Consider the following 17,485-nt stretch of genomic DNA (forward strand, 5'->3'; position numbering starts at 1 on the left):
AAGGATACAGTCAATCATTGACCTCTTTGGTGTAAAGCCTGATTACTCTGGGCGCTGGTGCTCAAGCAGATGGTGGCGAACCCGATCAAGAATTATCCAAACAAAGACCTTGACAAGCACTGAGGGCAGCGTCATCCCTCGGTAGTTGTTGCAGCCCTGGTGATCACCCTTCCCTTTCCAGAGAGGGACAACAAAGCCCATCTTCCAGTCAGTTGGGATGATGCCTGTGTTCCAGGTAGAGCACAAAACTGCATGTAACGACGTGAGTTAAGCATTTCCACCAGCCTTGAGAACTTCAGCATGGATGCCACAGATCCCTGGAGCTTTACCCCATTTCAACCGGTTCACCACAGCCTGTGTTTCCACAAATGAAGGTGGACCACATTTGATTGAAAAGGACAGCAATAGGGACAGTAACACCCCTGACATTCAACTCCACAGCTGGTGGATCAGCTTGGTACAGCCGTTCAAAGTAACCAGCCGATCAGGCCTTCACTTTGGACTCCTCTGTCAAGAGCCCACCTCCCTCCGCTATAACTGCAATGCACCGAGGGACAGGCTTGGAGGAACGCAATGCGCGAATTCCCCTATAAGCAGGATGAGAATCACTTGACCACAGGTGATGCTCTACCCCCGCACAGATTCCTCATACATTGACCTAATTCTCTACCCTCAGCACACATAGTTTTATGCCTCAACTCTCTGAACAGCTCAGCTCTGCCCTTAAGCCTGGCCCTGCAACTTGGTCAATGGTATCCAGTGTCCCTTGAAAGGCAAAATTCTTGTTTTCCCTATGGTGAGTACCAAGACATCCACCGGCAACATCAAAGATGGTGCTCTTGAAGGCACTCCACAACTCTTCAGGATTCCCCAAAGCACCCAGACCCCTCAAATCCCCACTCAGCCTGTTCGCAAATCCTCAGCTACCCTCTCATCTTTGATAAAACATCCAGCCTGCCAACATCCAGCCTAAGCTGGGATTCTCCCGGATTTAAGCTGCAAGTTCTGAGTTGCTACCACAAGCCTGTGGCCGGTATTGAGGAACTGAACACTCTGGTAGACCCTGCAGTTCTGGATCATCCTCCAGTGGCCATCAACAAGCACATGGTCAGTCTCCTTTGCCACACCACCAGCATTGGAATACCAAGTCCAGCGATGAACCTGTGAGTGCTGAAACCATGAACCAGCCACCCTAAGTCCATGCTATTCTGGTTCACAGTTCCACACCCATGGGAACCAACACATGTTTCATAACCATCCCTATCGGTTCCAGTCGATGCATTGAAATCCCCCAAGACTAGAAGAGTATCTCACCTGCGGCATTAATCAACCACAGACTCGAACGTGGCATAAAATGCGTCCTTCACGGTGAGATCACTTGCTTCAGTCAGAGCATATTCAGAGACCAGGGAAACGACACCCAAAGAGTGACGAATTCTTAGTCTCATAATACGCTCATTGACCAATTATTATTGGATTTACATTGGAGAGATGAGTGTTCTTTACGCTGACTTATATTCAACAAGTTGGCTCCAATGATAATTGAGCATATTGGAGATACGCTCAATTATCATTGAAGTCAGCTTATTGGACACAGGTACAGCAACTCCTTGGGTATGGTAACCATCAGAGTGACCAGATCAATAGTAGGTGTAACCACCCACCATTATCTCGCCGCAATCCGGTCTCCGAACCTCAGAGGGTGCTGCAATACCGATGTCCAAACGCTTGAGCTCAGATGATAACAGAGACAGGTGATCATCCTCTCTTCGGGATAGGACATTCCAGGCACCCACCCGAAGGGACCTCCTCAGGTTAACCCAAGGAGTTCGCCGTCTGGTGGACGACACCTCAGCACCACCCCGACACATACAACCACGATCTGACCCGGGAAGATTACCCCTTGATTTTTCCTCCCATCATCAAAGAGTAGGGGTCCCGAAGGCTATTGCCCTGATCCCGTCATCCAGTGAGCTGCCCTGCGGAGGGCAGCAGCACAGGAGGTACTCCCACAGAGTGGGTTTTCAATTTTCTTTGCGTTTTTCTTGTGTTTTGCGATGTAAAGGATTTTACGGTGGCTAGAGTACAAATCCTGCCACCAACCTCCTAAAAAAGTAACCCAACTGCAGGAGGACGTCCGCAGACACAGTCGGGCATGAGATATGAATGGCCGTTTGCCCACAAGGAGATCCTCCACCCTTTGACAGGTTTTGTTTTTAATCCTGCTGGGTGTCCATATCATACACCCTCCTCACCAGCAAACATAGTGGGGAAGACGGTTTCGTCGCCGACAACCCGACCATGAAACGTGTTAGTTCAAGATTACGTCGTACCTGCAGCAAGGAGCAGATCTAATCTGGCCTGACCTGACAATAAAAAGATATAGGACACCGTATCCACTACAAAGCCAACAACAACAATGTTGAAGCTGAGGGTTGAGATTGAATTGGCTTGCAATTGCATCCAACACTGACCTTTGCAGTGAAGTGGAAGTGATTTTTGCTTGGCCCATATATACTCGCAGCAAGGTTGGCTGAAGAAGGCGATGTTGACTGACTTCCAAACAGATGGATTTGAGGTGGGTTATGAATGTGAAACAAAATCAATACGCTTCTCAGTTGAGTGTACCTCTACAACTTGGTGAAGTTTCATGACGATCGGTTTAGAATTGCTTCCTGTAGGCGATTGACAAACAAACAAACAGACAGAATAACAAAAATCAACTGACCAATGTACTTGAAAAATCTTCGATTTTGCCAGTAACAAACAGACAAGGGTGAAAACATCACCTCCTTCACCTTCGGTGGCAGAGGTAATGAAGCCTCTGCTCTGGCGTCCTGGGAGTTCATCTTTGGCGGTCTTGTGGGCACCCAATCGGCAGACCCTAGACCTGTTTGTGTGTTATTGTGTGTGTATAAATGAGAATCGTTGGGGGTTTTCACCATTCACAAATGGGTCGGTGTTTATTCAGATGATTCAGGTGTTTGTTTTACCAGGGTGTCTTATGATTCATCGATCGTGATCTTCTCGTTGCCAGTTCTGCCACGTTGCCTGTGATGATTAAACACGTGGAGGAAGTGAACCGTGTTGACAAGACGATCAGTCGCTTCATCTTGCCTATCGGGGCAACTGTCAACATGGACGGTGCAGCCCTTTTCCAGACGGTTGCCACGATTTTCATCGCATACCTCAATGATGTGACTCTCAACTTTGGGCAGATTTTTACCATCCTGTAAGTGTTTCTGCTGTGAAGAAATGTATTAAGATACGACATTCAGATTACCATAAATGTGCAGCAGAATACTCATCTCTGTGAACGTGATAGTCTGTAACGGCAGACAAGATGAACAAGTAATTTTTATGAACTAAAAGTTGATAACTGTGTTAACCATCATGGGAAATGAGGTGCGGCTGTCATTTTTGTTCACCCTTCATCAAAACAAAATTTTAGCTTATCTGGAATTTAAATTCCAGACAAGGTATTGTCAGCGCACACCCGTCCGTCTGTCCTTCTAACCCCTTTTTTGACTTCTCCAACCAGACCGCTGGGCTGATCCGGCTGAAATTTGGCAGCAACTTTCCCCTCCCGACTGGGAATAGGAATTGCAAAGCTCGTTCCAGTCACATGACTTTAAGTAGGTCAAAATAGCCGACTTAGTATATGTCTTCAAAAATCTTCTTCTCCAGATCTACCAGTCAGAATGCCACCAAATTTGGATTACAACACTAGGATTTGTGGAGGCCATGCGGATCACGTGACTGGAAGTGTGTCAAAAGGGGTGACTTTGTCAACTTTTGGGAAAATTGCATTATTTCCTATAAAAATCTTCTTCTCCAGACACACTAGCCAGAATGCCACCAAATTTGGGTTGCAACATTAGGACAGAGTCATCGTGATGTTAACTTGTGGAGGTCACACTGATCACATAACCAAAAGTGTGTCAAAATGGCGGACTTAGTACGTTTTTTTGGAAACTCACGTAAATTCCTTCAAAAATCTGCCTCTCCAGACCCACCAGTCAGAATGCTTCCAAATTTTGGTTACAACACTAGGCCAGGGCCCAGATAAGCTACAGGTCCAGTGGTCCTATTTTTAGCTTCTCTGGAATTTAAATTCCAGATAAGTATTGTCATCATGCACCGTCCGTCCGTCCGTCCATCTCCTATTTCGACTTCTCTGTCCAAACCACTGGGCCGACCCGGCTGAAATTTGGCAGCAACGTTTCCCTCCTGACTGATAACAGGAATTGCAGAGCTTGTTCCGGTCACATGACTTTAAGTAGGTCGAATGGCCGACTTAGTAAGTTTCTTCAAAAATCTTCTTCTCCAGACTCACCAGTCAGAATGCTACCAAATTTGGGCTGCAACATTAGGCCAGGGTCGGGATGTTAAATTGCAGAGGTCATGCCAATCACATGGCCGGAAGTGTGTCAAAATTGCCGGCTTCGTCAATTTTGGGGAAAATTGTGTAAATTCCTTCAAAAATCTTCTCCGGACCCACCAGTCAGAATACTACCAAATTTAGATTACAACATTAGGATAGGGTCCTGATGTCAAATTACGGAGGCCATGCCGATCACATCACCAGAAGTGTGTCAAAATGGCAGTCCTGCAAATTCCTTCCAAAATGTTCTTCTGATTCACCAGTCAGAATGCTGCCAAATTTGGGTTGCAACATTAGACTATGGGAGAGATGTTAAATGACCGGTCATGCCGATCACATGACCGAAAGTGTATGAAAATGGCTGACTTGCTCAACTTTTGGGAAAATCACGTTAATACTTGAGAAATCTTCTTCTCCAGACCCACCAGTCAGAATGCTACCAAATTTGGGGTACAACATTAGGACAGGGTCCTAATGTCAAATTATGGAGGCCATGCCGATCACGTGACCGGAAGTGTGTCAAAATGGCCGACTTAGTAAATGCTTGGAAAAATCGCATAAATTCCTTCAAAAACCTTCCTCTCCAGACCCACCAGTCAGAATGCAACAAAATTTCGGTTACAATATTAGGCCGGGGCCTAGATAAGCTACAGGTCCAGTGGTCCTATTTTTTTTTTGTTGTTGATTTTCATTTTCATTTTTGCTCTGAACAGTCAACTCAAAATATTAGCTTTCATATTGCACATTCTCCCTAAATTTTTGTTGATAGAATCCATTGTTTAACATAAACATGATTGCCACTTCACGTGATGTCAAGTTCCTTGGGTTGCACCACCAACCAGCTATCAGAAACATAGTTGAAGTGAAATGTGCATCAAATATCAGACTCAAATGATTGCTTGGCTTTGATTACCATCAATCTTTCTCATTCTAGATTCTTGTATGCAGAAATGTACCATAAAGTATAAAACACAATTGGAGTGAATTTCATATTTTTAGGGACTAAAGGTTCATGATTGGTTTGATATTTCCCACGTTTTGAACATGATTGGATGTTTAGTCATTCATTTCATTTGTTTTTAAATAATTTTGTAATCGCCTGAAGGTTTCACATTTCTCGGCCTTACGAGATGAGACCTTTAACACCATCACTGAAAAATTCCCCAATTCTTATTAACACATGACAGAAGCATGGATATTGGCACAACAGTATAACAGCCTGTCAAATATGAATTTGACTGTCGGAAGGTTTTTCTTTTTCTTTTTTTTTAACGCCTCCGCCACCAAAACAGGCATTATGTTTTCAGGTTGTGCATCCATACATACATCTGCGAACATTTTTTTTTTTTACTGCGATAACTTGTAAACCATTGAAGGGATTTTTTTCAAAAAATTTCTTACAAAAGTGTATCATGATGCAAATATGAACTCATTCGATTTATGGTTCAAAAGGGCAAAGATCATGTGACCTTTGGCTGAAAATAGCAGATTTTCATTACAATGATTACTTGTGAACCGCTGCATTACATCCATGGTTTTGCTAAATTTGGTGAAAATCCCTTCAAAGATGAACTGATTACATTTTGTGTTCAAGAGGTCAAAGGCCGAAGGACACGTGCCCTTTTACCGCAATTAACCTCCGCCATCTTCGAAGATGGATGGAGGTTACTGTTGTCACCCCTTTCTGTTTGTTTGTTTGTTTGTTTGTGAACAGTATTACGGAAAAACTCCTCGACGGATTTCGACGAAACTTGGTGGGGGGGGTTAGATATGGTCCAAGGATCATGCCATTAAATTTTGGACTTGGTCCCCCCCCCCTAAAAAAATTGTTAGAGAAAAAAATTTTTTTTTTTGCATTTCTACATGTTTTAAGTGATTTCCAACCCACCCCCCAAATTTTTTTTTACCCCCCCCAAAAAATGAGAATTTTTTTTTTGCATTTCTACATGTTTTAAGTGATTTCCAACCTCCCCCCCCCCCCAAAAAAAATAGAGAAATTTTTTTTTTTTGCATTTCTACATGTTTTAAGTGATTTCCAACCCCCCCCCCCCCAACAAAAAATTTTTTAAAAAAAATCATTTTTTTTTGCATTTCTAACTGTTTTTAGTTATTTTCACCCCCCCCCCAAAAAAATTGTTACCCCCCCCAAAAAGAAAAACTTTTTTTTTGCATTTATACATGTTTTTAGTGATTTCCAACCCCCCCCCCCAAAAAAATTGTTAGAGAAAAAACATTTTTGCAACTTTATTTTCAACAAAATTTCTTTTTTTTTTTTTGCATTTTTACATGTTTTAAGTGATTTCCAACCCCCCCCCCTAAAAAAATGTTGGAGAAAAGAACTATAACTCTCAGCACTGTTGACATCATATTTAATGAATAAGATATTAGGTTCACTTGAGTGACCCAGCAGTATTGGCGGCGGAGGTTTTGCTCTCTCCCGAGTGCTCCCCCTCTAGTTGAAAATCTGTATTACTGCAATAACTTGTGAACCACTCAAGAGATTTCAACCATACTTGAGATGCTTATTAACTGAAATACAAAGGTGAACTGATTCAATTTTAGATTGAAGAAGTCAAAGGTCAAAGGCCATGTGCCTTTAAATCATTTTTCAGACCATAACTTGAGTTAGAAGCATATATATCTCTCTCTCTGTCTCTGTCTCTCTGTCTCTCTCTCTCTCTCTCTCTCTCTCTCTCTCTCTGTCTCTCTCTCTCTCTCTCTCTCTCTCTCTCTCTCTCTGTCTCTCTCTCTCTCTCTCTCTCTCTCTCTCTCTCTGTCTCTCTGGCTCTCTGACTCTCTGGCTCTCTGGCTCTCTCGCTCTCCTTCTCTCGCTCTCCTTCTCTCTCTCTCCTTCTCTCTCTCTCTCCTTCTCTCTCTCTCTCCTTCTCTCTCTCTCTCTCCTTCTCTCTCTCTCCTTCTCTCTCTCCTTCTCTCTCTCTCTCTCTTCTCTCTCTCTCTCTCCTTCTCTCTCTCTCTCTCCTTCTCTCTCTCTCCTTCTCTCTCTCTCTCTCTCTCTCTCTCTCTCTCTCTCTCTCTCTCTCTCTCTCTCTCTCTCTCTCTCTCTCTCTCTCTCTCTCTCTCTCTCTCTCTCTCTCTCTCTCAGAACATTTGATATCCATTAAAGTTCATATGAAAATGAAACAAAACAGTGGGTTGATGCATAACTTGGTCAGAGGCACATATGTCTGGTGTTGTCTTGATGGTTAAGGTGGTAGGCTTGCTAGCCTAGGGTCCTGAGTTCAAATCCTCCTTGGATGTTGAATTCATACCAGGTGGGGTTGACTCTGCCTGTCATCCTTCCGAGGTCGGCAAAATGAGTGCCAGCTTGCTGGTATCCTGTGTCGGAGTGGTGACCCGTCCAGGATTGTGCCCAATAGCCAAGGAGACTGCTGAGGCAGCACAAATACTCTGCACAGAGTATGGCCCCATTGGATGGATGGAGGCACTTCCATTGAAGCATATTTGTGTAAAATTATACTTTTATAGTTCCACTGAGCTTTTATTTGCTGTTTCATCCCAAGTTTCCACCAAATTAAATCATAAACTTTAATCGTTATAATTATTTCAAGTAATTCTGAGTGTTTAATCATTCAAGGACTTTTAAATTAAAAGTATTTATTTTAATCCAACAAGTAGTACAAGGAAAGTTTACAAAGATGCGTTTGATGTGTAATTTTTGGTTGTTACTTGGCGAAAAACGTTTTTCGCCAAGTATGTTGGTCTGTAGCGTTTGTCTGTCTTGTCACACAATTTTTGGCCACAGTTTTCAAGCAATCGTTCTGAAATTTTTTGTGTTTGTAGGTGGCCGGTCAAGGACAGCAACGCTTCATTTTGGTAAAGATCCAAATCCGAATCTGAGAATTTTTATGTGATTCATCACCATTTTGAGATAGGGCCAAACACTACACAGCGCAATATCTCAAAAGGTTATGGATGGATTCGGACGAAACTTGGAAGAGAGGTTGGGTGTGCGACTTGGACAAATCACTTCAAATTTGGCGAATATCCGAATCCGGATCCAGATACGAGAATTTTTTTTTTTTTAAAGTGATTCTTCACGATTGAAAGATTGGGCTGAAAGCGATATTGCATGATATCTCAAAAAGATATAGACAGATTCGGATGAAACTTGGTGGACAGGGACTAATTGATTCGATCTTACTGAAGATCCGAATCCGGATCCGAGAATTTACAAAGTAATTCTTCACCATTGCCAATGTTACCAATACCAAAAATGGTACCAAATGGTACCAATACAAAAAACGAGATAATACCAAAAACGTTCAGCACGGCATTTCAAAAAGGTTATGGATGGATTCCGACGAAACTTGGTGGACAGGTTGGGAATGCCACGAGGAAGAAGTGATTCTATTTTGGTGAAGATTCTAATCAAGATCTGGATATGGGAATTATTTAATTTTTAAATGATTCTTCACCGTTGAGAGATGCAACAAAAACGATATTGCATGATATCTCAAAAAGTTGTGGATGGAAATCGGTGAACCTTGGTGGACATGTTGGGTGTGTGACAAGGATGAATTGATTCAGTTTTGGTGCAGATTCAAATCCAGATACAAGAATTTTTCAAGTGATTCTTCACCTTTGAAAGGTGGGGCCAAAAACTATGTATATCATGATATCTCAAAAAGTTGTGGACGAGTTATGCCAACATTATGTGGGTGAGTGAGTTAGGTGACAAGAACAAGCCAGTTCGATTTTTGTTAAGGTCTGGATTCAGATCTGACCTATCAGAGGGATACAAAATGTAAACGGTTCAGCCTGGTGGAGGTATGCACTCTACCGAGTGCTGTTCCGTTTTGGCATGTGTCACTCTGAGCGATTTAAAAAAAAAAAATTTCCTTTGTTTGTTTGTTGTTTACCCACTTCTGCATAGCACCAAGCTGTACTCGTTGAAATCAAAAGGTTGAAGAGTTGACAATAAAAGTAATATGCAATTGCTTCTGTACAACTAACATTGAATCACAATTGTTTTTATCATGATTGTTTGCTCTGTGGCTTTGCTTCGGTATTTAATTTGCCATCTGCAATGGATGGAGGTAATGTTTTCAGCCCTGTCTGTTTGTCGTTTGTTTATTTGTGTGCAGGATATCACAAGAGCTTGTGAACGGATTTGGATGACATTTGGTGGGCTGATTGGGTGTGTGACAAGGATTGGTTTAATAAATTTTGGTGAAGATCTGAATCTGGATCGGATAATCTTTTTTTTTTGTGATTCTTCACCATTAAATGATAGGGCCAAAACCGATATGTTGCACAACATCTCAAAATGTTATGGACGCATTATGAAGATACTTGGTGGATGAGTTGGGTCGGTGACAAGATCATGGCAATTAGATTTTGGTTCAGGTCCTGATGCACATATGGTCTATCATTGGGGTTTACAAAACGTAAGCTGTTCAGTCTTGCGGAGGTATGCGCTCTACCGAGTGCCCTTCTCACATTGTAATGTGTTTATGAAATCGAAAAGCGTTTTCTAAAGACTCATGGGATAGCCAGGTGACATTGTAGGGTTAAAACTGACAAGAGCTCCAGGGAACTGTCAGAGATAGAATGTACATCAGGTGAAAGATGTATGAAATGACTTGGGATCGTGGTGTTTGACCTGGCTAGGACTGAATAAGATTGTGAAACTCAACAATCTTATAATATTCCTGCAATTGTTAATTGCATGTGCTGTATTTAGACTTTAGCTCAGCTGTTACTGGATTTTGAGTGCATGTTTTGCAACCTTGTGCAGGGTCACCGCCACAGCGTCAAGTGTGGGAGCAGCAGGGATCCCAGCTGGTGGTATACTGACTTTGGCCGTCATTCTTGAGGCTGTAGGCCTCCCAACAAAGGACATTTCTCTGATCCTTGCTGTGGATTGGCTCGTGTGAGTACATCATTTCTGCCTTCCCCAAGTTTGATTTTTGAGGAATTGTTTTATATAAACAAGCAGTTTATAAATGGGTTACACATACACGTTTCTTCACACAGGTAACTTACTAACATAACATGGTAAAATGTTCAATCCATTCCATGCTTGTGAAACTTGTTTTGCCTTCTTGTTAGTTAGTTGGTTATTAATTAATTAATTAGGGCCAAAACCGATATATCCAGACCTTAACAAAAATCGAATTGGCTTGTTCTTGTCACCTAACCCACTCATCCACCTAATTTTGTCATAACTCGTCCACAACTGTTTGAGATATCATGCCATACATAGTTTTTGGCCCCACCTTTCAAAGGTGAAGAATCACTTGAAAAATGACATTATGGTGCGCGCGGGAAGAAAATGGTGACACGGACGGAGCAGACGGATGGAAGCACAATGGGGTTTGTCTCAAACCCACGACAAAGGAACAACACAAACGACTTAAAATAAACACGGGGGTTTAATGACAATAAGTCAAATATTTACAACAGTAATAATTCAAAATATAATTATAAAACGTGCGGTAAATTAAAGTCTAAAGTTGAGGCGCCTCCACACACAGACTTTATTGCAGACAGGGGGGGGGGGGAAGGAAAATCCTCCCTTTATTCTGGCACTTAGCTTTGTCCAGAAATGGTCTTTATTGAACTTTGGGGTCGAGCGACGTCATCTTGCACGGGAAGATGCGTCCAAAATGGCGCCGAGCCGCTCTCTGGGCGGGAAACGTACATGAGGAAATTTGTGAGGTGGTATTCAACACCAGGGCTCACCAACCGCCGTGCTGCTTCTTCACATGAACGAATATGCCAAATGTTCCTCTCATGCACGAGGTCTGCTCACAACAATCGCCCACCTTCCTCCTCGACCATACGGCGAGACGATCTCTAAGGCCACGAGGCACGCTCTTCTTCTCTCCTCAGAATCGTACACACTTTACGGTTCAGCTGAACAGTCAATGACTAGTGTCTTGCCCAGCATGCTGCAAATTCACAAGCACGAACACGAGAATCGCGCAGCCATTTCGTCGTGCCGAGAGGAAAGCAAAAATGAGATCCTCCTTCTCAGCCATGTTCCTCCACCAACTGTCCTCTCATAACTACTGTGGCCTCTGACAACTGTCCGCTCTTCCAAGATGCCCCTCCCCCCCCCTCATTTCACGTCACACTGACCAATCATAAGCCTCGGGGCGTGACTTGCTGGTACAAAGCCAGTTTGTAAAAAGTATATATTTTTGGAGTTTTGGAGTTTGTAAAAAGTACATTACCTTAATTAAATCATTAAATATTTTGAAGGTCAACCAAAATGATTGCCTTTATAATTTAAATATTTGAATATAAGCCTTGGCAGGCGTTTTATGTTTGATTGCGGGATTGCTGGCCCACAGAGACCGACCAGGCGCAGTGGTGAATGTGGAGGGTGATGCATTGGGGGCCGGTATCCTTGATGTGTTGAACAAGCGTGACGCCAAGCGACGGTCAGCAGCAGCTGAACAGCAGGTGAATGCTCAAGCAGAACCCAGGAGGTTGCCAGGTCTCGAGGGTTCACCACTTCTTACCGATGGAAAGGCCACCGAACAGCGTGAAGAAAAATTGTAGAGAACACTTGATGTTGGTCGAGCTTTATTGGGTTACTGTATGTTAATTTTGCAATTATTTTTTTTTTTCCCCTATCAATGTTCGCAGCTCAACTTTGCATTCTATCTTCCTCTTAAATTGTAATATATACATGGGAAAAAAAAAGTTCAGCATGGGCAGCGATGACCAATAATATTCAGAAACGAACGTTTATCAAAAACCAAACCATATACTGCAACTGTAAGGTATGCGTGCTCACAAAGTTGAGATATGTTCAGAACTTTTAATTTTTGAAATCACAAAATGAGAATGTTTAATTATATGTTTTTTGTTTACAATTTTGAGGCTCTTAGAGGAGTTAGAACACCGAATGGATCAGGATTTAACAGAACAAGAGGAACGGTGTAAAGAGAGGGGGAACACCAACAGCATGGTTGATGGACAAAATGGAGGGAAACTTGTCAAAATATGGGATGTGAGGCAGAAGGACACTCGGGGTGAACAAGATGGACACAACTGTAAACTCTCAGAAAAGAAAAACTGGCAACTTGGAGGGGGCAAGATTCAAGATTCAAACCCAGGCTCCACAGCCCGGAGGCGTGTAGCAAACCTCTGCTATCGTGCCACCATTCAACAAAGACGTCAAGAAATGTGAAATTTGAAAAAGAACGAATTGAATTGCTGTCGGTCCACTTGAATGTAAGCTTTACTTTTCTCTTCAAAACGTTTAAACAAGGTAGCAAGTGATGCTTGAAATTGTGTACCTTGTAAATAAATGCATCAATAATAGCAAAATGTAGCCATCAATTTACCGTCATTTGAGAAGTGGGTTTCCATTTTTCACTACAACTTTTTGTTTTTATGCCTCCGCTGACAAAGTTTCCTGAGGCATTATGTTTTGGGGTTGTCCATCCAGCTGTGAGAGGTTTTTGTTTCCACGATAACTAAAGAATGGATGTAGGGATCCAAGTCAAAATTGTTACAAGTATGTATCATGATGAAAAGACTAAATGATTCGATTTTGGCATCAAGAAGTCAGAGGTCATATCAGATAAAAATATGATACTTGAGAACAGCCAAACGGATTTAAATCGAACTTGGAACAAGCATTATAATGATGTAATAATGCGGGTGAAGGCATATCTGTTGACCTCGTGACGTCAAAGAGTGCCGTTCTAGTTTTATTATTATTTCTGTTCTTGTTTGAGAGCCTCTTTTTTTTTCGTTTTTGAGCATCGTTAAAATACACGTGTTGTATGCATCACATCATCATTTCATTTACTTGACCTGGATGCAACGAAACTTCAGTGTAAATGTAACTCATCAATTTCGATGTGACATTCTTATTCTTTTCTTTTTCTGCTTTGTAAATCTTTCATCAACTGTTTTTAACCTTTAAAATTGATCTGAAACTTTCATTCGCTCTTTTAAAATGTTTGATAAAAATATCTTGATTCAAAACTGTGATATGCAAGGTACAATTTTGGAACATTAAAATACAACCATATCAGAGCTAAATATTTATAGGGCATGTTGCATGATGACGATGATGATTGTTTTTATTATTATTAAAATTTGACATTTGTATTTTGAAACTTTTTCTCTCGTAGCAAAAGTAATGAAGCTGTAATCGGCAATTTGTTTTTGTGTAAACCAAATTACAGCACAACTGCTTCCTTTCGGTCACCTCGTGGAAAGTTACACGGACCTTTTGAGTTGATTTTGTTGAGCAGCCACTTTCATAACAAATGCTATTTTATATTTGAACACTCCATTCGTCTCTCGTGCCATTATTCACTGATGTTTTCGATTTTGTTTGACTTGGGGAAAGTGAATAGGTTTTCCAATTCTGATGAACCCTTTTGTGCCCGCTAGTCGGGACTGTAGTATTGCATCATCATTCTAAAATGTATAGTGTAAAAAACTTCTCTTCTTGGAAAATGAAACTTGTACTTCTCTGTGATCAGGCACATTAGACATGTGTTTTCTATCATGAGAATTACCAGGAGACAATTTTCGTTAGGTGTACTATATGTCAGACACCGGGAACAGAAGGGTTTTAAACGCTGCTTTTAAATGTGCGGCTGGCTGTGCATGTGTGAATTTCATTGAGGCAGTCGTGCAGTTTTATGTGATCGTTAATGATATCACCACTATCCCCCATGAACTGTTAACGTTGTAAGTCTGTAACAAGAATGAGAATAGACAAAAGGGTGGCATCACTGTAGCTCAGGATTACTTTTGGTTAAGTAATCTGATGTGCCAGTATATTTATTGCTTCTTGTCAGTTTATCTTCAGCGAATGTCGACAACTTGCTCTTACCTTCAGAGCATTGCATATTTTGAACTATACACTGATCACCACGTCGTTCGAGGAGATCCTTGTCGGCATGGTTCTGCAATTTTTTGGAAAACCTTTAGCCATGTTAAGTTTAGAAACTTAATTTGCTTTCCATCATTGTTCAAATGAGAAAAAAAACAACCCATCAACAGTGGAATCCAAAGCAACACATGAGTAACTTCATACTAACATGCCCTTCAAAATGTCCTGATTTTATTTCATTACCAAGTGTTGTTTAGCATGTAAATGTAATATACACTTTCTTATTTTCCGAAACTTGACAGCCAAAGTGATTTTGGTTTATACGGACCTGTTTACACTTTTTTATTGTTTATATTATTACTTCTGCCACCGAAGGTGAAGGAGGTTATGTTTTCACCCCTTTCTGTGTGTTTGTTACTTACGAAATCTAAAGATTTCGTAAGTATATTGATCACTTCCGGACTCTGTTTGTTTGTGTGTTTGTTTGTAAGCACGATAACTCGAGAATGGAAGAAGCTACCAATGTCAAATTACACCACGTGATTCAGGAGGGTGATGGCTAGTGCTGATTATATTTTGGTCAAAATCAGTCAAAGGTCAAGGTCACAGTGAGGTCAAACATTCGATTTATGATGGTTTGCTACAGAATCATCGTAGAAACTTCTGGTTTGCGTCGCTACCTTCTCGAGAGACAGCTTTTATTAGACAAGGTCAGAGGTCAAGTTGACTATTTCGTAAGTACCAGTCTATGACTGCTTGTTTGTTTGTTGGTTTGTGTAAAGAATATCTCAAAAAGTTGTGGACAGATTCGGATGAAATTTTGTGGACAGGTTCGGTGTGTGACAAGGTCAAACTGATTAGATTTTGATGAAGATCTGGATCCGGATCCGACAACTAGAAATTTTTTTAAGTGATTCTTCACCATTGAGAGATAGGGCAACACCGATATATAGCAAGATATCTCAAAAAGTTGTGGACGTTTTCGGACGAAATTTGGTGGACATGTTGGGTGTGTGACCACAACAGATTGATTCGATTTTGGTGAAGATCTGAATCCGGATCCAACTACTAGAATTTTTAAAGTGATTCTTCACCATTGAGAGATTGAGCCAAAAACGATATTTAGCACGATATCTCAAAAATGTATTGAGCCCGATATGTTGTCGTGGATCAGGCATTCTGGGGCGGAGTTATGTGCTCCACTGAGTGCTCTTCTCGTTTCATAAAAGAAATGTAAGCTTTCTCGTTTTTTTTTTTCTTCTTTCAATGAATTTTAAGTTTTGCCAAATACTGGGCAGTTTGTTGGATGACCTGGCTATATCATGAAATGTATCATTTCTTTTTTGGGGAGGAAACAGCTTCATTTGTCTTTGGATTAATTTAATGTCCCTTAGTTCTTTGTGACAAGTGCAGAGCAAATGAAACTTGGCGTTAGCACGATATTTACCCTCACCAGAGGAGAGGGTATTGCATTTGGTCCACGTTTGTCTGTCTGTCCACACATAACATAAGTATTTTACACATGCCAATGCTTGTTCGATTAAGAAAAAAATTTCACTAGAGGATAGAATACTCATGTAGAATGTTTTAATGATAATTGTTACATCATGGGTCACGTGGTGTGGCAGCCATGTTGGAAAAAGGAAAAACTTTGGACCTCTGTCTCTGAAACCACACTAATGAAATAATTGAAACTTTGCACATTGCAAGTATGTACTCAGGGGAATATGTGGTTTTTTATGATGTCATAGGTACCTTTGGTATGACGTCATAATTGCATACATAGAACGCTACATCCGATCAGTAGGAAAATGTTTGAGAATCAGCTGGGGATAAATTGATGACATCTTCGGTCATATGGTTCGGCAGCCATATTGTTTAAAAATAAAAAACCTTCAAAAATCATCTTCTCTGAAATGGCTGAACAGATCAAGGAGAAATTTTACAGGTATGAGCATCTATCCATGAGGAACAGAATGTTCACACCAATGATGTCATAGCTCACATGGTTTGGCAGCCATATTGGATTTACCCAAAAACCTATTGAAAAAATCTTCTTCAGAATGGCTGGACAGATCGAGGGGCACACAAATGTTCCCCAAGCCTTGGGGATACCAGGTTATTCATGAATCAGATAGGTCACACGATCTGGCAGCCATATTGGATTTAGAAAAAAATCTTAAAAAATTATTTCTCTTGAACCTTAATCAATCGCCGTGAAACTTCACAATTATGATCTAGTAGTGAAGCAGAATATATGTTTTAAATTTCAACCTGATCAGACACACGGTCGGGCAACCACATTTATTTAATTTTTGAATACGGGTTCTTTTTGATTTTTAGTTCACCTGGAACATTGTTCTGGGGAGCTAATGGGATGGTGCGTCATCTGTTCATCCATCCACAAATACTTGCAACTTCTCAAACTACTTGTACGATTTCAATGAAACTTTTCCACAACCTTCATCACCCTTTATGTACCAAAGTTTGTTCACACCATTTAAAAAAGTGGGGTCTAAGGGATTCTACGGGGGGGGTTGCCCCCCACTATATACATTTGCTTTCTTCTCAGAAAGTACAGACACAATACAGAGGTGGTGGTCCTGAAATTGAGAAAAATTTACACATTTTTTGAATTTGGAAGCACTTTTTGATACCAAATATCTATGAATGAGGTGATTTGCATCTGATCAGATGATGTGATTTTTGAAAACGGTCAAAGAAATTTTGATGGGGGTATCATTCAAATGTAAATGTTTAATATATTGTTGTAGATTTTCAGCGTGCGGGCGACCGTTCTAGCCAAATCACGGTCGCACGTCCGCCGAAGGCCGCAGTCCAGTCGTGACTTTCCGGATCAACGCTGAAATCCAGTCACGGATGCCTTAATGCATCATAAACCAGCCAATTCTTCTGTCCACGCTCCAGGGTCAATCGCTGAATTATCGATATCCCTAACTCCGCGCAGACAGAAATACCGGGAGTTTATACCTCGACGGGACATGCACGAAAACGAGCCGCTTAAGCAGCTCGTTCCGTATGCGAATGCTGAGCGGTTTTATATCGCCAAGTCCTGTCGGACCAGATGTATGTTTTATCGGCTTTAAAAGCCAGCTCATTCCCCGTACACACCATAGCAGTCAATGGAAGGAAACGACACGACGAGCAGGATTTATGTTCAAACAATGGGGGATTTATTTTCACACATAAGCAGTCAATGAATGGGGATAGGGGACAAGACACGTGCAAAAGCCTACAGCCAATTTCTA

The 17,485-nt window shown here is 41.4% G+C and overlaps 1 protein-coding gene across 1 annotated transcript in view; it reads left to right on the forward strand.

The window, feature by feature from the left end:
* LOC147022869 (neutral amino acid transporter A-like) overlaps window positions 1-13,488 on the forward strand; it is a 43,956-nt gene extending 30,468 nt beyond the window's left edge. Inside the window, exons 6-8 of the mRNA XM_085887768.1 lie at window positions 3,038-3,232; window positions 10,143-10,277; window positions 11,704-13,488. Of these exons, the coding sequence (XP_085743894.1) occupies window positions 3,038-3,232; window positions 10,143-10,277; window positions 11,704-11,914 (541 nt within the window). The 3' untranslated portion in view covers window positions 11,915-13,488. The remainder of the gene's footprint in view (window positions 1-3,037; window positions 3,233-10,142; window positions 10,278-11,703) is intronic.
* The last annotated feature ends 3,997 nt before the right edge of the window (window positions 13,489-17,485 follow it).

Source organism: Eptatretus burgeri, chromosome 7 (assembly GCF_056783735.1).
Source record: "Eptatretus burgeri isolate ZD-2024b chromosome 7, Ebu_testis_v1, whole genome shotgun sequence".
NCBI classification, from domain to species: Eukaryota; Metazoa; Chordata; class Myxini; order Myxiniformes; family Myxinidae; genus Eptatretus; species Eptatretus burgeri.